This window comes from Pristis pectinata, chromosome 20, assembly GCF_009764475.1.
Source record: "Pristis pectinata isolate sPriPec2 chromosome 20, sPriPec2.1.pri, whole genome shotgun sequence".
In the NCBI taxonomy this organism is placed as follows: Eukaryota; Metazoa; Chordata; class Chondrichthyes; order Rhinopristiformes; family Pristidae; genus Pristis; species Pristis pectinata.
Window position 1 is genome coordinate 36,214,001 of NC_067424.1, and position 23,791 is coordinate 36,237,791.

General features: G+C 49.8%; 1 protein-coding gene across 2 annotated transcripts in view; it reads left to right on the forward strand.

The window, feature by feature from the left end:
* The window catches only part of LOC127580761 (DENN domain-containing protein 2D-like), a 72,438-nt gene that overhangs the window by 21,059 nt on the left and 27,588 nt on the right, over positions 1–23,791 (forward strand). Inside the window, exons 1-4 of one of the 2 annotated variants that reach the window (XM_052034592.1) lie at positions 8,306–8,541; positions 8,722–8,810; positions 21,323–21,474; positions 23,478–23,590. In XM_052034592.1, the coding sequence (XP_051890552.1) occupies positions 8,384–8,541; positions 8,722–8,810; positions 21,323–21,474; positions 23,478–23,590 (512 nt within the window). In that variant the 5' untranslated portion in view covers positions 8,306–8,383. Of the gene's footprint in view, positions 1–8,305; positions 8,542–8,721; positions 8,811–21,322; positions 21,475–23,477; positions 23,591–23,791 lie in introns of those variants that run through there. The other variant, XM_052034594.1, reaches the window with a different exon arrangement.

Consider the following 23,791-nt stretch of genomic DNA (forward strand, 5'->3'; position numbering starts at 1 on the left):
AGTGGTCATTGGCCGCCTTCCCAAACTGCAAGTGGTGAAGGTACTGTCACACAGCTACTGGGAAAGGAGATCCAAGACCTTGAAGCAGGAATAAAATAAGATATCTCTATTAGTCACATGTACATCGAAACACACAGTGAAATACATCTTTTGCGTAGAGTGTGCTGGGGGCAGCCCGCAAGTGTCGCCACGCTTCCGGCACCCACACAGCATGCCCACAACTTCCTAACCCGTACATCTTTGGAATGTGGGAGGAAACCGGAGCACCCGGAGGAAACCCACACAGACACGAGAAGAATGTACAAGCTCCTTACAGACAGCGGGAGAATTCAATGTTCACCAGGAAGCATATTATTATTATTATTATTATTATTTCCTTGAAAAATGTTTTAAAAATATATGGGAGAATTTGCATAAAATCTGATTTCCATAAGTCAGGTGATTCATAACCCAGGAGACCCTGTATACTTGCAGAAATTAAATAACGATAAAGAGCCCAATGATTGTGGCAGTACCAATAGGGGGACCCAGGAGCGTCACATTATTACAGTCTCATCCTGTTGCTTTACCTAGAGGGGTGTTTATAGATGGTGGTGTCCCTGTGTGCCTGCTACCCTCGCTTCCTCCACACTTTTCTCCCCGCCCCCTTCACCCGTTTCCTCACACCTCCACCAACCTCCCTCCCACTGCCCCCCACCATCGCCCCCTCTGCAATCCCATGGCTTTCCCTGCGGTCTCAGGGCCAGCAGGGAGTGGCTGAGAGCCACCTTGGAGTGGGAGGGGTGAGATGATCAAGAGAGTGCGTCTGAGAAGCACGACAGAGCAAGGGAAAGGCCCTCAGCCTCTCCAGCAGACTCCACCAATCAATAAGATCAGTGCTGATTTATTGTAACTCCATGTTCCTATCCACCCAGTTAACTTTCACCCCTTTATTTATCAAAAATATATCTACCTCTGCCTCACGAATATTCAATGACTCTACTTCCACCGCCCTTTGACAAAGAAAGTTTCAAAGATTTATGTCCGTCCGAGAGGAAATATTTTGCTTCACCTCGGGTTTAAATGGGTCATCCCTTATTTTTAAACAGTGGCTCCTAACTGTAGGAGGAAACATCCTCACCACACTTGATCTGTCAAGAACCTTCATGATCTTACATGTTTCAATGAATTTTACTCATCTAAACCCTGCTGGATACAAGCCAAGCCTATCCAACCTTTCTTCAAGAGGCACCCCACCCATTCCAAGTATTGATCGAGTAAGCTTCCTCTGAACTGCTTCCAACTCATTCACATTCTTCCTTAAATAAACCAATCAGTGTTGTACACAGTACTCCAGATGGATTCTCACCAGTGCCCTTTATAACAGAAGCATAACCTTCTATGTTTGTATTCAATGGCCTCAGTGATAAGTGACACCATTCTGCTTTCTTTCCGGTACAGTGGGGCAGCTAGTAAAACCAGTACCTCACAGCTCCAGAGACCCGGGTTCGATCCTGACCTCGGGCGCTGTCTGTGCGGAGCTTGCACGTTCTCCCCGAGACTGCGTGTGGTTCCTCCGGGAAGCTCCACTTTCATTCCATGTCCCAGAGAGGTGATGACTGGGAGGTTGATTGGCCACAGTAAATTGCCTCTTAGTCTGTAGGTAAATGGTGGGGTTAACGGGAATGTCGGGAGAATGGGTTACGGGAAAAACTAGTGGGGGAATGAGATTGTTTTGTGTGCTAGCATAGACTCGAAGGGCCAAATGGCCTCTTTCCCTGTCTGGTAATAAGTGAGGGGAGGAAGGACAGGGAGTTGTAGACGAGAGAAGGAGAGCCAAGGAGGAGAGGTAAGGAGGGAGTGAGGGGTGTTGGATATGGGTGGTGGTAAGTGGTGGGTTAGAAGAGTGGAGAGGAGAAGAGTGAAAGGATGAAGAAGGAGGGAGGAGAGGAAAGATGGTGGAAAGTGAAGAGAGGAAGTAACAAGGAGAGGCAGGCAGTGAAGGGAGGAACTGAAGGGAAGCAGGAACCACAGGGCTCAGGTTTAAGGTCCAGGGAGGATGTGGCACAGGAGGTTCAGCTGAGCTTTACACCATGACTCATCAACGAATGGTTCAACCGGAGCAGGCAGGGACAGTTGCCTGGCAACCAGAGTGGGCAGGGACGGTTGCCTGGCAACCGGAGCAGGCAGGGACAGTTGCTTGGCAACCGGAGCAGGCAGGGACAGTGGCCTGGCAACCAGAATGGGCAGGGATGGTTGTCTGGCAACTGGAGCAGGCAGGGACAGTGGCCTGGCAACCAGAGCAGTCAGGGACAGTTGCCCAGCAACCACAGCTGGCATCTGATCTGCACCTTTAAGGAGGTCTGCAACTTAAAGGCACCGTCAGCGGTATGGGAAAACAGTGGGTCAGCACCTAACCCCAGCCCCACCTCAACTAGAGGCACAACAGACTGCAGATGCTATACACAAAAAGTGCTGGAGGAACTCAGCAGGTCAGGCAGCATCCATGAAGGGAAATAAACAGTCGACGTTAAGGGCCGAGATCCTTCGTCAGGACTGCAGATGCAGGAATCTGGAGCCAAAAACCAGACTGCTGGAGGAATTCAGTGGGTCAGGCAGCATCTGTGGAGGGACGTTTTGGGCCGAGACCCTTCATCCGGACTGGATCTTCACCTGGATCACTCTTCACAGATGCCACCTGACTCACTGAGTTCCTCCAGTAGCTTGATTTTTGGCTCCCACTTCAACTGCCTCTCCCAATCCCTCTTGTTCGAAGCTGGGGTTCAGTCATTGAGTCACAAAGCTCAGAGACAGGCTCTTCCTCCCACCCCGTCAAGTACTCATCTCTACTAATCCCATCTACCAGCACTTGGTCCGCAGCCTTCTAAGCCTTGGCAATTCAATTGCTTGTCCAGGCAGTTCTTAAACTTTCTAAATCCTAACAATACGAACCCATTTCACAATGCACTGTCCATGAGTCTCCCAGAACTGAAGGTTAAACTCCAGAACATCTCCAGGAGAAAATTCTTCGGAACATGAAAACTACTTGGTGAATAGAGGCAATCCCCACGTTAAGGCCATTTGGGTAATGCAGATTCGAACTCACAGAATTCCCAAATCACAATCCAGAAGTCTGAGATACAGAATAAAATTCACCCTCATGGGAATTGATGTGAAAAAAAGTACATGAATAAACACGATTTTTTTTCAACTTGCCTTACTTGAAGCATGCGCAGATGCCATGGCTTTGTGTTCTGGGAAATCACAATTTGGACGTTTTCTAAGACAACCCAACTCCTGTAATGCAGGGAACACCTGTATTGTTGTTGATACATTCTGAGGAGGTTGTGGATGGGAATCAAATTCTGAAAGTGGGGCTTCAAGAGGTCAGCCAACCTAAACTGGCAAACCAACATGGAACCCTTCCACCCCCTGGGAATTCAAGGGTTAATGTCAACCCACAGACTGAGAAACAAAAAATAGAATGGACGAACTGTAAAGAGAAAGAGAGAATATTACTTTGTTTGCCGTGACGCTGATATGGGAACATTGATGTGAAAGGGAGAGGGAGCCAAAGCCTGAGGTGATTTGAAGACTTGGAGAAGGTGATTGAGAAATTTTCTTTGTCCTGAAGTGTTTCTCTCCAGAAGTGCTGACTGACTTACTGAGCACTTTTCTGATCTTAGATAAGGTTTTCAACATCTGCAGTTTTTGTTTTCTCTTTGAAATAGAGAGCGGGAGGAAAGAATACAGTATCAAGGGGAGAGTGAAGACAGAGAGAAGCAGATGGACACCAGCACACAAGGATTGGAAGCAACTGTGGCATAGGCAACCCCCCCCCCCCCCCCACTCCCAATAACCAGAATCTATCTTAAGAACACCTAATATGTGTTTAACAGTTCCCTCCGAAAGCAGTCACATTTCAATTCTACCCCAATCATCTGAAAATGTAGAGGGAGAAAGAGACAAACAGTAAGAGTGACAGGGAGTCGGAATGATTGGGAAATTTAGAGGGAGAGAGAGAAAATCGAAGTGAGTTGCAAGCATTACAGAGACAAAATGAAACAGGGAGGCAGGTGTTCAGGCAGAACAAAAGATTGAGAGGGCAGTAAGAAGTAAAGTGAGACCCTGTGGACATGAAGTGCCAGAGAGAGCTATACCGGGATTGTGAATACACTCAGATTTGATATGACAAATTCTTAAATTGAAAGAGCAAAAAAAAACCTGTGGTTTCCCCAAAGCCTGTGTTTGCCTGTGTTTCATACAACATGTCCATTCTTGACAGTCATTTCAATGACCAAAAAAGCCTTGAATTACAAGGATTTTACTTTTAATATTCAATCGTCCCCGCGGATCTCGGAAACGTTAGAAGGTGTGGTTCAGTGCACAAGTTCAAGGCTGACAATGTATGCTGTGATTGTCCCACTAATGGAATAGTAATCCAGGGTTTCCAGATTTCAAGAAATCTACGGATTAGATGCCAGAAGTCCAGCAACACCAGTGGTGCTCTGGAACTCTGAACCATCAAAAAACAGATTACTTAATCACAGTCGGTTTTTACGTAACTTCTCTCATTGCTTACCAAACAGAACCACAGTGTATGTACCCGAGCACAATGTCACTTGTGGGTATCATTGCAATCACATGCACAGTTTAAGAAAAACCTGAGTTAAATTATTTCTCATATTCTATATTACTCGTTGCACAGAAAGAGACCATTCGGTCCCACAGAGTCTGTGCTGGCTCTCAGACCAATCCCATTCCGTCCACATTTCCTGCTAACCCATTCGCTCTCACATTCCCATCAAGTTCCACCCAATTTCCTGCCCACCTACTACATTTGGGGCAACTTACAATGGAAGACCCACCCTCTAACACTAATCCCATTTTATTCTTCCCAAGTTCCCATCAACTTCCCCCCCCCAGATTCCACCATTCACCCTGCACACCAGGGGCAATTTACAGCGGGCTAGTTAACCCACTGACCCGCGCTCCCTTTGGATGTGGGAGGAAACTGGAGCGCCCAGGGGAAGGGGAACCCGAGGGGTGAGAGGGAGAACGTGCAAACTCCACACGGACGGCGCCAGAGGTCAGGATCGAACCCGGGTCCTCTAGAGTTGGGAAGCAGCGGCTCTACCCGCTTTGCCATTGTATCTCTGGTGAGGCAGACTAGAATAAAGGGGAAGTGCTTGAAAGTAGAGTTAGATCATTCCGGGGCGGGGGGTGGGTGGGGATGTGAAGCAATGAAATATTTCTTCATGCAAAGCAGAACGGAAATGTTGAACTTCCTCCTGTAGAATACCAATTGGTTGGGGGGGAGGGAGAGGAAGGCGTGATCAATGAAGAGTTTCAAGTCAGAAGCTGGTAGGATATAAAACTAGATAGGTTGATAGGTTGAGTGAGCTAGGGCTTTTCTCTTTGGAGAGGAGGAGGATGAGAGCTGACTTGATATAACCCCACTTCACATATGCAGCCGTACTGGGGGTGTGGAGGGGGGGGGGAGATAGAGGAGTGAGAGACATGAAATAGAAGCTGGGGAGATGGACTAGGGGGTGGAGGGAGATTGGAATGGGAGACAGAGGAAAGGGATCTGGAAGGTGGAGAGCAGGCTTGAGGTGAAGGAGAGACAGGCCAGGTAACATACCTGACTGAACTGTTCTAACCCAGCATCCACTACACACACCCGACCTCCCCCCACACAAGTCAGTGTCTCACACTGCTCTCAAGGGAGCCAGCAAGCCCAAACCCTGTCACACAGACACAAGAGAACTTGCAACTGCTGGAATCTGGAGCAATACACACAAAATGCTGGAGGAACTCAGCAGGTCAGGCAGCATCTATGGAGGGAAATAAACAGTCGATGTTTCGGAACGAGACCCTGCATTAGTATGACTGGAAGATTTATAAATTGTGCAAAACATTCAAAGTCAAAAGTCCAAGTCAAGTTTATTGTCGTATCCACAAGTACACGTATGCACAGGTGCAGTGAAAAACTTACTTGCCTCAGCATCACAGGCACATAGCATCAGATACACAGCATTCACAAGAAAAACATAAATTAATATTAATTATTAAAAGTTATACAAGAAAGAACATCATTTGAACAAAAAAACCAGCAAAGTTGGAGGGGCGGGTGACAGGAGATAGATAACAGGGCGATGTTAGGGCTCTGCCTATACTTATAGAGTGGAACAGAGCTTTCATGCTTGCAAACAGTGGTCAAGGTGTTGCTATACTGAGGTAGTGATTAGGGTTGTATGTGTTGGTTCAAGAACCAAATGGTTGAAGGGAAGTATGGCACGCCTTCCTTGTGATCGTATCGATGTGCTGGGCCTAGGACAGGTCATCCAATATGTTAACGCCCAGGAATTTAAAGCTGCTGATCCTCTCCACCGCCGATCCACCAATGTAGACTGGCGCATGTTCACCCTCCTCCCCCTTCCTGAATTCAACAATAATTTCTTTAGTCTTACTGGTGTTGAGCGAGAGGTTGTTGAGGTGTCCCATCTTGCTCCTGTACGCTGACTCATCACCACCTGTGGTTTGTACAACAACAGTTGGCAAATTTATATATGGCATTGAAGCTGTGCGTAGCCACACAGCCATGAGTGTGTAGGGAATAGATCGGGGGCTAAGCACGCAGCCTTGAGGTGCACCTGTGTTGATGGTCAGTGAGGAGGAGACGTTGTTGCCAATCCTCACTGACTGATGTCTGCTGATGAGGAAGCTGAGGATCCAGTTGCAGAGGGAGGTATAGAGGCCCAGGTCCCGAAGCTTGAGGATTGTGTTGAACGCCAAGCTGTAGTCGATGAACAGCAGCCTGACATACGAGTTCCTGTTGTCCAGATGGTCCAAAGCAGAGTGAAGAGCCAGAGAAATCGCATCTGCTGTTGACCTGTTGTGGCGGTAGGCAAACTGGAGCGGATTCAGGTCATGTCTGAGGCAGGAGTTGATTCGCGCCAAAACCAACCCCTCAAAGCACTTCATTACGGTTGATGTAAGCACTACCGGACAGTAGTCATTGAGGCAGGTCACCTCGCTCTTCTTGGGCACTGGTACAGTAGATGCCTTTTTGAAGCAGGTGGGAATCTCAGACCACGGAAGAGGGGTTGACTATGTCCGTAAACACTCCAGCCAGTTGGTCCGCACAGATCTTTAGTGCTTGGGTCTCCAATAATGGGACGATATATCTGCAGTAACTCCACACACATCTACTCAGTATTAGCAGTGCCCAGGAGCAACTGTTAAGGTATAAGTTGTTAAAAAAAACTGCACCTGGCTGCAGTGCACAACCATTGTAATCAGATGTTATGTGCTCCTCTGGCCTGTCTCCTTCACCCCAAGCCCCCTCTCCACCCTCCAGATCCCTTTCCTCTGTTCCCCCTTTCCAATTTCCCTCCAACTCCCAGTCCATTGGCACCCAGAACGGCTGCAATTAGCAACAAGAGAGCCAGGCAGAGTGGATCGTCACAGTCATTCAGCACAGAAACAGGCCCTTCAGCCCATCAAGTTCATGTCAGCCATGCCAACTCATTCTCCTTCCACCTTGTTATACTATCTCCCCTCCATCTTTCAGTCCAGCTGAAGGGTCTCGACCTGAAACCTCAACTGTCCATCTCCCTCCACAGATGCTGCTGGACCCGCTGAGTTGCTCCAGCATCCTGCTTGTTGCTCCAAGCTCCAGCATCTGCAGACCCGTGTCTCCAATACTACTCTAATCCTCCCATTTTATTCTCCCCCGCCTTCCCATTCAACTACCCCCTGGATTCTACCACTCACCTACACTCCCGGAGCAATTTCCAACCATCCAACCCGGGATGTGGGAGGAAACCCTGAAAATAGCAGAGAAGGCGCAAACTTTGGGTAATTCAATCCAGCGTGCCACCGTAAAATGAGACTCAATGCTCACGATCTACCTTGTTGTGACCTTGCACCTTATTGCACTGCACTTTCTCTGTGGCTGTGACACTTTGTACTGTTATTGTTTTTACCTGTACTACCTCAATGCACACTGTACTAATCCAATGTAACTGCACTGTGTAATGAATGGACCTGTCCGATCGGTTTGCAGGACAAGCTTTTCACTGTACCTCGGTACAAGTGACAATAATAAACCAATACCAATACATATTTTTACAAGCAACTATATCCTATATAGTTTTCGAGAGAAAGTCCTTATATTGTAATTCATTTTCTACTTCAGGCAGATTGCAGAATCAACTGCTGTGTGTCATATGCTCCGCCCCACTAGCTGAGCTGGAGATAAGTTCTGGGGAGGATGCATAGTAACATTATAAAAGTCCCTTCCGCATTTTGCATGCACATCCCAATTCTCGTTGTCAAATCCATGCACAGCCCACATTCCCCGCATCGTTTCCCAATGCTCCAGGGATGATTTTCCCGCATGCAATCCTCAGCAGGAGCCCATGGGTGTCGGGGTGAGATCCCGCTCTGCCCGTCCCCGTCCTGCCCCGATCCGGGGGAGGAGCCGGATCCCTTGTCCCAACGCGGGGGAGCCGCCCAGCCCGGAACCCGGCACCTGAACGCCGAGGCGGCCGGCAGGTGAGTGCGGAGGGTGTCGGCGCCCCGCGGGGGCGGGAGGGAGGGGCACCCGCCCACCCGCCGACCAATCAGCGGCTCTCCCCCTCCCCCGCCGACCAATCACCGCCCCCGGGTGCATCCCCCCCCCCCCTCCTCACCTCCCCGACTGATCGGCGGGTGTTTGTGTTCCGCGGGTTGCAGGGCGGCCACCATGAGCCAGCTGAAGTCGGCCTTCCGCCGGAGCATCAGGCGGCTGACCTGGCACGCCGGCCAGCAGCGCCCCAGACTCAGTGAGTACAAGCCGGGGGGGGTGTGGGTGGGGATGGGGTGGTGGGTGTGGGTTGGGGGAGTGTGGGTGGTGGATGTGGTGGGGGTGTATGGGTGGTGGTGGGTGTGGGTTGGGGTGTGTGGGTGGTGATGGGGTGGGGTGTATGGGTGGTGGTGGGTGTAAGGTGTGGGTGGGGATGGGGTGGGGGTGTATGGGTGGTGAGTGGGGATGGGGTGGTGGTGGTGGTGGTGGTGGGGGTACCAGGGCCACAGGGCATGGAGAGTGGTGGGGAGGGGTCAGTTGTGTTGGGGGTGGGGATGTCATTGTGTTGGGGAGGTCAATATGTTGGAGGTTGGGGGGGTCAAGTGTTTTGGGGGGTCAGTGTGATGAGGTCGGGGGGACAGTGTGTTGGTCATGGGTGTCACTGTTGGGAGGGGTCAGTGTGACGGGGGTCAGGAGAGTTAGAGTGATGGCGTAGGGGGTCAGCATGTTGGGGTCAGTGTGGGGAGGACTATGGATGGAGTCAATGTGTTGGGGATAGTTGGGGTTCTGGGGGCATTGGGGCCAATGTGTTGGGGATAGTTGGGGTTCTGGGGGCATTGGGGGCCAATGTGTTGGGGTGGTGGGTTTCTGTGTATTGGGGATGTGGGGGTAGGCATATTGTTGATTTTGGGGGGTCAGCTTCTTGGGGATGGTGGGTTCTGTGTCCTGGGGTTGTTGGGGGGTCAGTGTTTTGGGGTGGGGGTTTCTGTGTTGGGACATCAGCACGTTGGTATTGTGGGGTCTTGGGATTCTTCAGGTTCAGGTCCCGGGGATGGTGTGTCCTGTAATCTGAGCTTGTTGGGAAGGTTGGGGGGGGGGGGGGTCAGCATCCTGGTGTTGGGGGTTTTCTGTGCATTGTGGATTGGAGGGGTCAGCATGTTGGGGTCTGGGGGTTCAGTGTCAGGGTTGGGGAGGATCCTACATCCTAGAGTTGGCGTTGTGGAGGTGGGGGTCAGTGTATTTTTTTTGGGGGGGGTCACCTTCTTGGGGATGGTTGGGTCTGTGTGTTGGGGAAGGGGACTTCATCGTCTTGAGTTGGGGATGCGGGGGTGTCAGTGCGTTGGGGTGGGGGGAGGGTTCAGCGTGTGGGGGTTGGGGAGTTTCTGGGTGGGGTCAGTGTCTTGGGGATGGCTGGGTTTTCAGGTGTGGTTGGGGGGAGTTCAGCGCTTTGGGATCAAGGGGGTTCTGCATATTGGGGATCAGAGGGGTCAGCACAGGATTGTGTGTTCTGTGCATTGGGATCAGGTGGTGGCTCAGTGCATTGGGGGCCAATCGGGAATGGCTGGGTCAGCGTGTTGGGGATGTGGGGGTGGTCAGCGCATCGGGAGTGGGCTGGGTTCTGTGCTCTGAGGTTGTTGGGGACGGGTTTCTGCATATTGGGGGTCGGCAGGGTTAGTGTATGGGGATCAGGAGGGGTCGGTGCATTGGGGCTACGTGGTGTCTGGAGTGGGTTATCCGCTCAGTGTACTGGGGGTTGGATGGTAAGTTGGTCAGTGGACTGGAGGTTGGCTGGTGTCTCGAGTATGTTTGGATGGGATAGAGTGGTGAGGAGGTGGGACGAAGGGGTACGTGTGGTACAGAACTGGTGGTGAGTTGAGTGGATAGTGGAGTATTTATTTCATATTTCCTTCGGGGAGAGTGGGAGTCAGTTCAGGCCATTGAGTCTATGCCAGTTTTCGGACTATGGACTCTGACCTCACAATCTACCTTGTTGTGACCTTGCACCTTATTGCACTGCACTTCCTCTGTAGCTGTGACACTTTGTACTGTTATTGTTTTTACCTGTACTACCTCAATGCACTCTGTACTAACTCAGTGTAACTGCACTGTGTGATGAATTGACCTGTACAATCGGTATGCAAGACAAGTTTTTCACTGTACCTCGGTACGTGACAATAATAAACCAATACCAGTCCCATTCCGCCACTAAGTTTCCCATTTCCATCAGCTCCTCCCAGATATTCTGGGAGACTGGGGGACATTTCCAGCGGCCAGTCAACCTACCAACCCGCACGACTTTGGCGTGTGGGAGGAAACCGGAGCGCCCAGGGGAAATCCCACGTGGTCGCGGGGAGAAGGTGCGAACTCCATGCAGCCAGGGTCAGAGGTCAGGACTGAAGCCAGGTCACTGGAGGTGTGAGGCAGCAGCTCTGCTGTCTGCACCCCTGTGTTGTCCAGTGGATCTCATTGGTTGTAAAAGAGGGCAATGTAGTGGCACAGCTAATCATAATGGAGCTGGAGATACATCCAAGTTTCCCAATAATACTGTGGATAGGCAGTAACATAAACATTTAGAAGCATTAAATTACAAAGAAAGAAAGAATATTGGTTAAACAGATGAACAAATTTGTAACAAATAGAAATTTTAAAAAAAACTGCAGATGCTGGAAATCTGAAATAAAAACAGAAGATGCTAGAAACACTCAACAGAGCGTGCTGCATCTGTGGAAAGAGAAGCACTGTTCATGTTTTAGGGCTGGAACCCGACGAGTTTGAGGAGCTAAATCACGAGCTCTGTTTTTTGTTTCTACAGATGCTGCCTGACTTACTGAGTGTTTCCAGCATTTTCCGTTTGTATTTGTAACAAGTGGATTTTGGTCGGGTAAACTGCGAGGCTCAAAAAGATCTTTTGGAATTAAAAATAGAAAGGTGCGTTCCAAGTGAAGAGCTAGGTGTGTTAATTGGGCCCATGTACAAAGTTTATTAAAACATCATGGGCCGTTCTAGAAAATATTCCACTATTCTGCGAGGCTCTGTGTAGAGTGTGAGGAACTAACAGTTATACTATTTGCTCTAAGAGCCTGTCCAGATTATAGCAGGAGTATTGTGGACAGTTCTAAGCACTTAGCAGGCCAGGCAGCATCCATTGGAGAAAAGCAGGTGGTCGACGTTTCAGGTCAGGATCCTTCTTCAGGACTGAAGATAGGAAAAGGGGAAGCCCAGTATATAGGAGGGAAAAGCAGAGCAGTGATAGGTGGACAAAAGAGGGGAGGTGGGGTGGGCACAAGGTGGTGATAGGTAGATGCAGGTGAGAGGTAGTGATGGGCAGGTGCGGGGTGAGGAGGGGGGAGCAGATCCACGGGGGGATGGGTCAAAGGTAGGGAGAGAAAGAGGGGAAAAAAGGTCGAAAAAAAGAGGCTAGGAAAGGGAAGAGGAGAAGAAGCGTGGTGGGGGGGAGGGGGTGGTGAGGATTACTTAAAGTGGGAGAAGTCAATGTTCATGCCGTTAGGCTGCAAGGTTCCAAGACAGAAAATGAGGTGCTGTTCCTCCAGTTTGCGCTTGGAATCCTCCTGGCAGCGGAGGAGGCCGAGGACTGACATATCAGTGATAGTGGGGGAGGGGGAGTTGGAGTGACCGGCAACGGGGAGATGCAGGTCGCGGTTACGGACGGAGCGCAGGTGTTCTGCGAAACGGTCGCCTGGTCTGCGTTTGGTATCACCAATGTGGAGGAGGCCACACTTGGAGCATCGAGTGCAGTCCCTTAATCTCATCTGTTCCAGCATCTGCAGTCCTTTGTCTCTCTAGTTCTAAGCTCTGTCGCCTAGAAATTGTTCTGTGATTATTTTTTTGTTGTTTAAAACTCTTAACATTTTTTTGAAGGTCGTATGAAGCACTGTTGGGTTTTCCTGTGTAAAACTGAGGCTGCCGTATTTTGACACTGTGTCTATAGATGTGTTGCTGGTTCTGTCCCATCTCAGCATGCAGTACAGCAAATGTGATAGTCGTACAGCACAGAAACAGGCCCTTCGGCCCACCACATCCACACCAGCCATTTTTGTAGGCAACTCTTAAAGGGACCTCCACAAAGTAAGCAGCACTTCCAGCGGCTGAGGAGCAGGGGGTTAGAGGGACTTGGGTAGATGGTGAAGAACAGCACCCCCAGGATACATGTGGTGCTACAGCCAGGAGCTACTGACATGAGGTTATTAGGGAGGTTTCTGTCAGTATATGAATGCGGTCTCTGAATGCATGCACTTCGGGCAAGCCTGCAATGCAGGAAAATGCCAAATTTTTTCCTCTCGATGAATACACTTTATTCAGAAAGGCCTGGAGAGAGTGGACGTGGAGAGGAGGCTTCCATTAGCAGGAGAGTCGAGGATCCGAGGGCACAGCCTCAGAATAAAGGGACGTCCCTTTAGAACTGAGATGAGGAAGAATTTCTTCAGCCAGAGGGCGGTGAATCTGTGGAATTCGTTGCCACAAAGGGCTGTGGAGGCCAAGTCATTGGGTGTATTTAAGGCAGAGATTGATTGGTAAGGGGGTTAGGGTTACGGGGAGAAGGCAGGAGAATGGGGTTGGGGAAAAGAAATCAGCCATGATTGAATGGCGGAGCAGACATGATGGGTCGAATGGCCTAATTCCGCTCCTGATTCTTCTGGATTATAAATACAATCAGTGCATGTGGTTCTCTGCACTAACTGTATCAGCAATTCAACACGTTCCCTTACAATATGTCAAGACCACTTGGGCTTCCTCTTTAAGTGATACACCCGTGAAGTGTCTGAGATGCTGTCACACAGGCCAAGCTCCTCAGTGTCCAATGGCGGCCGGACATCAGTCAGTGGTCCTTCCCTGTGGAATCTTTGCAGTGGCCGCACCGGACTTCAGCGTGCCCTTTCGATGCAAGCTCTCGGGCTGGTGGCCAGAGTTCACCCGCGGGCATCTCTTTGCCACATGGTGGACACTGGCTTCCCGCGATGTGGCTGGAGGCCAGAGACGCCTCGGGCAGACCAAGGTGTGTCTCTCATCGAGTCGTGGGCGGGGTTCGCCTCGGCTTCGGTCCACGCGAAGGGTGAGAGCCTGCGGCCACTCTGTGGGCCAGAGGAAAGGCGGATGAAATCTCTTCACCTCGAGTGCAGAGTTTGAGGGACTGCAGTAAACCGCAGCCGCTAGGTGCAGTAGCGATCAGCAGTGCTGGCGGGGAAGCTTAGAGTGACCCGGCTCCCTGACCTCCATGGGCTAAGCAGTCCAGGTACGTGTATGAGGTCGCTTTTGAAGATCTGGAGTCCTAGCCTCAGAAACAGGCCCTTCAGCCCATCGAGTCTGTGCTGCCTTCCAACCACCCATTACATAATCCTGCAATAATCTTATTTTCCTCACATTCTTATCAACTTCCCCCTAGAATTTATCACTCACCCACCCACTATGGGCAATTAATAGCGACCCATTAACCTACTAACTTGCACGTCCTTGTGGGAGGAAACCGGAGCACCCCGGGAAACCCGCACGTTCCCAGGGAGAACGTGCAAACTCCACATAGACAGCACCCGAGGGGAGGATGGAACCCAGGTCTCTGGCGCTGAGAGACTGCGGCTCTACCAGTTGATCGCAGGGAGTCAAAGGGCTTAGTGAGGACAAAGAATTCTATTTAAATGTTGGCCCCTTTACAGGGGAAAGGGGCAATTTGTTCGGTCACTTCTCAGACCAGTGAGACTGAAAGCGTCACTGCAGAGAGCCGTTTGCTCGTCGATGTGATTTTGGAGGGAAAGGATGCAATGGAGGGTGAAAATCCCAGCTGAGAAATGAGAGGAACAGCTCTCCCAATGGGCACCTAGGAACCGAGCAAAGTTGCTCAACTCCCAAGTTGCCTGATTTCTGGAAAACATGAAACTGCTAGAGGAGCTCGGCGGGTCAGGCAGCGTCTGTGGAAGCAGAGGGATGCTCGACGTTCTGGGTCGAGACCCCGCAACAGAACCCCCTGATTGCAATTTGCTGTTTTATTTTGGATGATGTGAACAAATAAGGTAAAATAAGATTTCTTTATTATTTCTTTATTCACATTGAAATGCATCTTTTGCGTAGAGTGTTCTGGGGGCAGTTCGCAAGTGTCACCACGCTTCCGGCGCCAATGTAGCATGCCCCGCAACTTCCTAACCAGTACGTCTTTGGAATGTGGGAGGAAACCCACGCAGACACGGGGAGAACGTACAAACTCCTTACAGACAGTGGCCGGATTTGAACCCGGGTCGCTGGTGCTGTAAAGCATTACGCTAACCGCTACACTATAGTGCCTGCCTAGTCTTGCATGTTAGGAAGGGCCTTTGAGGGAATGGAATGGAGATTTAGGCAGCGGCTCTACCGTTTGCACCTCTGGTGTGGAATTGGGTGGTGGGGGTCAGGGGGAGGGTCTCATCGATCAAGAGTTTGCGGAACAGGATTAAGTAGTTTGTGGAATTGAATTTTGTGGCCTTCATGGAGGATGTAGAAAGTATGATTAGTAAGCTTGCAGATGACCGGGTGGTGTGGATAGTGAGGAAGGTTGTCTAAGGCTACAGCAGGTTATAAATCGGAGGGAAAGTTGGACAGAGCACTGGCAGATGGAATTTAATCCCCACAAGCGTGAGGTGACGCATGTGGGAAGCCAAATAGGTGTAGAGCATACAGAGTAAATGGTGGGGCACTAAGGAGGGTTGACAGACACTATAATCCCTGAAAGAAGTAACACGGGTCGATAGTGTGATGAGGAAGCCATTTGGCACGTTTGCCTTCATAGATCAGGGCAGAGAATATAAGAGGGACACAAGACACTGTGGTCTGGAGCAAAAGATAAACTGGAGGAACTCAGTGGGTCCAGGCAACATCTACGGCGGGAGAGGGATGGTCAACAGTTTGCGTCAAAACCCTGCATCCTTTCCCTCCACAGACGCTGCCTGACTAACTTGAGTTCCTCCAGCAGTTTGTTTTTTTGCATAGAATATAAGAGCTGGGCGTTATGGTGCATCTTTGGAAAACACTGGTTGGACGGCACTCGGGAACGTTGAGTGCAATTCTGGTCACCACACTACACGAGGAATTTGATTGCACTCAAGATGTTGCAGATGAGATTCACCAGGATGTGGCTGGATTCTGGGATATTTTGATTATGAGGAGAGATTAGATATTCTGGGCTTGCTTTCCTTTGAGCAAAGGAGGCTGAGGGGTGGACCTGATGGACAGATATAAGATTGTGAGGGGCACGGATACGGTAGATAGTCATAATCCTTTATTTTCCTTGTGGTAGATGTATCAAAAACAAGAGGGCAGAACTTTAAGATGGGAGGGAGGAGCTTTAAAGGGAATCTGAGGGTTAAGTTTTATTTTAGCGCAGAGAATGGTTGATATCAGGAACTGCTGTCAAAGGAGGTGATGGGAAATTAGTTTATTATTGTCACATGTACAGAGATACAGTGGAAAACTTTGTTTTGCATGCCATCCATACAGATCATTTCATCACATCAGTACCTCGAGGCAGTACAAGGGAAAACAATAACAGAATGCAGATTATAGTATTACAGTTACAGAGAAAATGTAGTGCAGGCAGACAGTAAGGTGCAGGGCCATGCTGAGGTAGATTGTGAGGTCAAGCGTCCATCTTATTGTCCAAAAGGTTCGTTCAGTCATCTTAAAACAGCAGGATAGAAGCTGTCCTTGAGACTGGTGGTGCGTGTTTTCAGACTTTTGTATCTTTTGCCCAATGGGAGACAGGAGAACATCCGGGGTGGGTGGGGGTCTTTCGTTATGTTGTCTGCTTTACCAAGGCAGCGAGAAGTGTAGACAGCATCCATGGAGGGTTGCTGGCTTTCAGATATAGGAGTCAGATACAATCATTGCATTTAAGAGATGTTTAGATGGACACAAGTAGGCAAGGCATAGAAGGAAGTGGACCTAATGTGGGCAAATGGGATTAGTGTTGGATAACATGGCTGTGGTGGGCTGAAGGGCCTGTTTCTATGCTGTACAACAGAGTAGGTTTCCAAATAGGACTGGCTTTGTGGAGTTTGGTTTATTGCTGTGGGAGCGAGAGGTCACGTGTTGGGGGGAGATGCGGGGTTGACGGGACAGAGGGTCAGGAGGGGCATGGGGTTGAGTGTTGGGGTACATAAGATCGAGGGTGGGACGTGGTGCGGAGCGATCCTGAGATTGGCTGTGAGGGCAGATGGAGTGCGGTCAATTGGCCAAGTGAGTGGTATTTGGCACTGACACGTTAACAGACCAGGAGGAAGGAGAGAAAGGGAGGGTATCTGCCAAATGTAAGTGGGGTGGGGGTGCGGAATCTAGTGATTGGAACAGAGTTACTTCCTGACCAGGATGGAGCGGTTTGCGGAACAGTTGCGGTGTTGTGTGGGAGCTTGCAGTTCACAGTTAGACGCTCTCCAAGAATCTCCGAGGGATTTCTATCCCCCACCCCTCCCCTCAGTACTGGAGCCGGCATCAGTGCCGAGGGTCACGGAGCTCCCACCCTCCCCTCCCAGCACCGGAGCCGACATCCGTGCTGAGCTGCTAAGGTAACTGGGCAGCCCACAACAGTAGAAAGTCCCACGGCTTCCACAGCTGGTGTCCATCAGTGTTGAGAATGTTTACGACCGGCTGGAAACTGCCAGAATATCGGAAGTGTTGCCGTGGCAGCCAGTGAGTTTTCCAGAAATAGATGTCACTGTGCCGATGATCCCTGTGTTGACCTGTTCCTGCAGCCAGGACCTGGAGCTATTTCCAGCAAACTTACAGCAGCTCCTGAACCCATGAGCTTTCTTCAGGAGAATGTGTTTCTGTAGCCCCAGTAGGGGCTGGATCCCAGAAGTCACGGGTTTAAAATACTTGGCAAAACAGTGAGGCAGGAATTCTGGAAGATATCTTCATGCTGTAAGCTCCTGTGATTAAAACTTAATACTTGAAGGTTAGTGAAGGAAGGGAAGGCTGAATTCTAAAGATGTGCTTCACCTTGAAGTCACAAGTCGAGTTTATTGTCAAGCGCACGAGTGCGGTTAGATACGGATACAGTGGAAAAATTTGCTTGCTACGGCGTTGCGGGCATGTAGGTTTAGACAACCCACAACATAAATATCCATATATTCTACATAAATTATTCCAGACAGTGAAAAGGGGAAGAAAAAGTGTCAAACAATCTGCTGGAGGAACTCAGTGGGTCGGGCAGCGTCTGTGGGAGGGAAAGGATTTGTCGACATTTCCAGTCCTGACGTGGGGTTTCGACCCGAAGCATTGACAGTTCCTTCTCCCCCGCAGATGCTACTCAACCTGCTGAGTTCCTCCAGCAGATCGTCTGTTGCTCCAGATTGCAGCGTCTGCGGTCTCCTGTGTCCTCACTTTGACGTGTAGTCACTATTGTAATGAGCAAAATATCTCAATGACTGTCTATTTTCATAAGACCACTTGGATCCTTGACTTGCTCTGTTGTTCATTAGAATTGTATAGCATGTTCCCATGGAGTCTGTACTGACCCATCTACACCAATGCTACTGTGTCCTCCCCCCATGCCAGACTTTGCCGGTCTCCCACACACTAGGGCAATTTCCAGCATCCACTGAGCCCACCACCAGTGGGCGGAGGGCCTGTCTCCCTGCTGTATCTCTCTATCTCTTTATGAAAGAGACAGAGAAGGCAACCATAGGAGGGAGCGCAGGGCTTTGCCGGCGATAGAGCGTGTGGGGCAAGAACTGGAGGGGTGCGGAGATCGGAGGTGGCTGCCGAAGGTTAGGGAGAGGACATCAGAAATTGGAACAGGTGTAGGCCATTTGGCCCATCGAGCCTGCTCAGCCTTTCATCGGGACCACGGCTTATTTTACACTTCAACACCATCTACCTGCTCTTGCCCGAGTCCCTCAACGTCAATCTTTGTTTCAGACGAACTCTCAGTGAACACCTTCTCTGGGCCAGATCCCATATCCATAGTCCCATTTCCTTAATGGCCAAACAATCTGAATATACTCAGCAACTGTGCCTCCACTCCCCTCTTTGCTGGGGAATCTGCAAAGAATGACTGCTCTCTGTGTGTCTGTTTGGTACATCAATGTGGATAACTCCAGATATTACATCTTCCCACACACTCTGCTTTCTTGTGTCACCATGAAGTCTCTTTACATCTTCCACCCCCTCACGGTCCTGCCAAGACGAAGAGTGAAGGCAGGAAGGGGCTGTGAACGTAAGAAATGAGGATGATAAGATCAGTCATTTGCTGAATTGTGAGTCAGCGTTGGTCAGAGGTGAAGGGTGAATAGAACCTGGTGCATGGGCAGCAGTGTTTAATTTGCAAGGGGTCTGGTCCTTGGCCGCATGAATCACAAAACATTAGCAGATGTCAACAAGTAGTTAAGATGACAAACAACATGTTGGCCTTCATTACAAAGGGGTTAGAGTATAAGAAAAGGCAGGTTTTCTTACAGTTTCACAGGGTGTCCCATGCTGTACACAGTTTTGGTCTCCTTGCCTCAAACAAAAAGGAACACTGGAGTTAATTCCACAGGAGATTCACCAGGCTAATTCCTGTGATGAGAGCATTGTCGTATCACGAGAGGCTGGACAATTTGGGGCTGTGTTCCATGGAGTTTAGAAGAACGAAGGGTGACCTTATTGAAAAATACAGGATCCTAAGGGGGCCCTGACATGGTGGAGGTTGATACGTTTCCAGTAGGGGGAGGGTCACGAAAAAGGAGACAGAGTTAGAAAATAAGGGGCTGGTCATTTAAGATTAAGGTGCGTCGAAGTTCCTTCTCTTAGAGGGTAGCAAATCTCTGGAATTTTCTGACCCCCCCCAACGACAGTGGAGGCCAGATCGTTAGATATATCTAAGGTGGAGACAGATAAATATTTGAAAGATCAAGGAGCTGAGGGTTGTGGGGAACTGGCACGGAAGAGGCCCGTGTAGATCATATTGAATGGCAGGGCAGGTTTGAGGGGCCGAGTGGCCTCCTCCTATTTTCTTGTGTTCTCTCTCCTCTTTCTCCGGTGGGAAAGATTGTGAGTTTAGTGCTGAGGTTGCGTCCTTGTGCCCTCTTGGACCACTTTCTTTGAGGAGCCTTGCTTCCACTCGATCACATTCTCCACTCAGCCAGTGGAGGCAACAAGAGAGAATGGGGTCCCTCTGGGTTGGATTTAAACTCTTCTGAGGTGAAAGGTCTGCAACTCCACTGGGTTGCCTCCAGCGCACTGTTTATAATTGGATAAGGAGGATCCGGTAAGGGAAAGGCAGGGGAATGGAGAAGACTGTGTCTGTGCCCCCTGGAGTGCTGATGGTCAGACACTCCTCTGTGCTGGCACTCTTTCCTGGCCTACGTCCCAGGTTGTGGGTTCTTAACCTTCCCTGTGTCAGCGCCCACAGACAGTGGCTCGCTGCCTCCTGTCATACTTCTTTCCAACACCAAAGGAGGCTATTCAACCCATTGGGTCTGCGCTTACAGAGCAATTCTATCCCCTGCTGATTTTCCCCATAGCCTATTCTCCCCACATTCCCATCCACTGCCCCCAGATTCTACCAGCCACCTACACACCAGGGGACAATTTGCAGCAGCCAATTAACCCACCAACCCGCACCCCTTTGGGATGTGGGATGTCAGAGGGAGGTTTTTTTACCCAGAGAGTGGTTGGGGTATGGAATGCACTTCCTGGGGTGGTGGTGGAGGCAGGGACATTGGTCAAATTCAAGAGATTACTAGATAAGCCTATGGAGGAATTTAAAATAGAGGGATATGTGGGAGGAAGGGGTTAGATAGTCTTAGGTGAGGTTTAAAGGTCGGCACAACATTATGGGCTGAAGGGCCTGTATTGTGCTGTACTGTTCTATGAAACCGGAGTGCCGGGGGGCGATCCCACGCGGTCACAGGGAGAACAACGCAAGCTCCACCCCAAGAGCAGCCGGGGTTGGGATTGAACCCAGGTCTCTGGAGCTATGAGGCAGCAGCTGCACCGTCTGGTTTGACGATGACAGGGCTTCCTAGTCCAGCTCCTGCCATCTTGCCGTGTCCACTGGTTGTTTTCCAAAGATTCACCGTTGCAGCTACTAATGTGGTCTTTCACGGGAGATCAGCGCTCCAGATGTTGTGGATAAATGTGTTTCGGATTTACTTTGGGGTGAGGGTCTTCATCTGAATACCAACCTGTATAAGGGAGTTAGCAGAAGCAGTCCTGGCAAACGATGAAACAAAGTTGCCAGCTCATAGAGCAATCCCGCTGATTTTTTTTTCCCTATAACCTGAGATGTCTACATATGTGTGGACAGAGGATGGCAATCCCCGAATCCCTAGTCCACTTCCCCTTGCCTACTACCACATTTCCCCTCCTACCCTCCTCTTCCCCCCTCCCCACACACACCCCACACTCCAACCTCACCTGCTCTCTTTCCCTCAGACCCTCCGCACTGGAGGAATGTTCACCCTGAACTGAGTGCTGTTTGGGACTTTGTTGAATGATTAATTCTGCAGTAATGTTGGCAAAGGTCAAAGAACAAATAGCTGTGGAAAGAGGCGGGTTATTTCCTTGCTTGGTTTGGGAAAACCCCATGTGTTGTTTGCCTATAAAAAAGAAATGCGCAGGGCAGGAGATTGCAGAGGCTGGGAGACTGGGCAGGAGATTGCAGAGGCTAGGAGACCGGGCAGGAGATTGCAGAGGCTGGGGCAACCTAGTCAGATAGAAGATCCTTGAGAACCAGGACAATGCCAGAAGCAAAATCAAAAAGTTTCCGATGGAAGTTTACCAAATACATGAGCTGTGTTTCGAAAGCAGGTATCGAAAGGAGCATCTCTGAGAAAGAAGGGAAGCCAGAAAAAGATTTGTCCCGGTATTCCGGTCAGTTCTTCTTTGAATACCTGGTGGTTGTCTCGCTAAAGAAGACTGGAGAAGTGTATGAGCCACAGATCGCTTACCAGTTTCCAAAGGTACGTTCCTGCATTTCGTAGTCACAGCTTGTCAATCAACCCCTCATCTTGATTGAGGGAGGAAGTGGACTGTGTTGTTGAGTAATCTGTGTAGTGAAGATTGTTCGATAACTTCCTCCTGGGTGTGAATTCTTTTGAAATGGGTTTGAGCAAAGCGGAAGTCTCAGTCAACATTTGCAATATTTAAGAGAGTACATGTTGGTGTGTAACAGAAACACTGAGTTTTGCAGATAAATAGTCTGAGCTTCAGTTAGGGTATGTTTTATTGTAGGTGGTGATGCTGACAGATCTAACCCTTGCAAGCTAGTTTCATGTTGGTACTTCACTAATTGTTGGTGGGGTTTGTATTTACCACAGGGCCTGTTTTAATGTAGAGGAATACCTCTATGCTGCCTGTTCTTTCCTCGACTCCCTCTCTGGCATTTCTTCCTCGTGTCTGCATTCAGAGCATCCTGCTCATTGGGTGTTTGGGAATCATGAGTTGGGGGAGGGTGGGGGTCTGGGATTAGAGTCCTGGGACCTCCAATGTCCAGGCGAAGAGAGGGTCCACATGTTGGTGAAGGTGTCCGTCGGACTATCACGGGTGTAGTGTGCCATAGCTGCTACCGCTGCCCCTGGGTAGTGAGTGTATGGGGACTGCCAGATAGTCATTTGTTTTGTTATTCATGTTTCAGGATAGAGCTTTCATCACCAGGGGGAGTACCTTCTGTGGCAGGTGGTCCAGATGGTAGCTCACCCCCACCTCCACGAGGGCAGTTAGGGACGGGCAATTAATGGGCAGGCAGCTCCAGGATTTGGCAATGCGACAACGGGACAGACCTCCAAATGACAACGGTGCATGACTTGGAGGGGATCCTGCGGTTGGTGGGGGTCCCAGCCACCTGCCACCCTCGTCTTCCTTGATGGTAGAGGTAGCGGGTTTAAAAGGAGCTGTCAGAGTAGCCTGGGTGTGTAAATGCACCGAAGATGGTACACGGCAGTGATAGAGGGAATGAACGTTGGCCGAATCAAGTGAAGGAACCAATCAAGCAATGAGTTTGTTTATTGCCATGGGCATAGGTACACAGGGTATATATGCCATGAAAGTTAGCTTTTTGCAGTGGCAGCACAGTACATTACACATGTCAAAACATGTTAACATAAAAAAATTAACATAAATTATACATAAGATTTCTTTATTAGTCACATGTACATCAAAATACACAGTGAAATGCATCTTTTGTGTAGAGTGTTCTGGGGGCAGCCCACAAGTGTCGCCACGCTTCCGGCGCCAACATAGCATGCCCACAACTTCCTAACCTGTACATCTTTGGAATGTGGGAGGAAACCGGAGCACCCGGAGGAAACCCACGCAGTCACGGAGAGAACGTATAGACTCCTGACGGGCAGCGGCTGGAATTGAACCTGGGTCGCTGGCGCTGTAGTAGCCTCACGTTAACCACTACACTACTGTGCCTGCCTAACTTGCACATGTGGGAAAAATAAACAAAGTAAACATAACGACGTTAGTGCAAGTTGAGGAAGGTATAGTCCGAGGTATTGTTGGGGTTTTTCAGGTTGGTTCAAGAACCTGATGGCAGTGGGGAAGAAGCTGTCGTTGAGCTGCTTAAGGGTTCCTGGGGGTTGCGTTCATTCAGGCAAGTGAAGAGCATCCCATTGTACAGTATTATTGAGCCCATTGGATGGTGGAATGTCATTGAGGAGCCAGAAGGTGAGAGACCTGCAGCAGGATTTCTGGCCAACTCCTGGTGTCTTCTGAGAGGCTTGTGGTCTAACGTTGAGAGGGAGGCCCGGAGGATCAAGGGGAGCTTCAGATTGCTGGGGAGGCCGATCAATGCAGTGGGAGGCACTGTTGGGTGGCCACGTATCGTGGAGAAGGCCAGTGTGCCCAAATGGGGCCATTTTGTTGGGGGTGGGTCCCAAGTATCAGGAGCCCCAATTTCAGGGGGTTGCAGGGGACCACGTCTCAGATTGCTGACTGGGTTTTTTTGTGTCCTGTTCAGAGGGAGAATCTGATTCGTTCTCAGAAGGAGGAGGAGGAAAGCTTACTCAAGGCAATTCCACTGTTTTGCTTCCCCGACGGCAACACCTGGGCCCCACTCACCGAGTATGAGAGGTCAGTATGCATCTCATTCTCCCCTCATTGCAACGACTCTAGTGACACCAATTGCTCACTTTTCCTGTGCTTCTAGTGCCTATATTTGGAATAAAGAACTTTAATCAACCTCAGGATGTCCCGAAGCGTAGTCGCTGTTGTGACTTTGGTGAGCGATCTGTGCACCGCAACATCGCAGCAATAGCAATGAGGTGTAGTTGT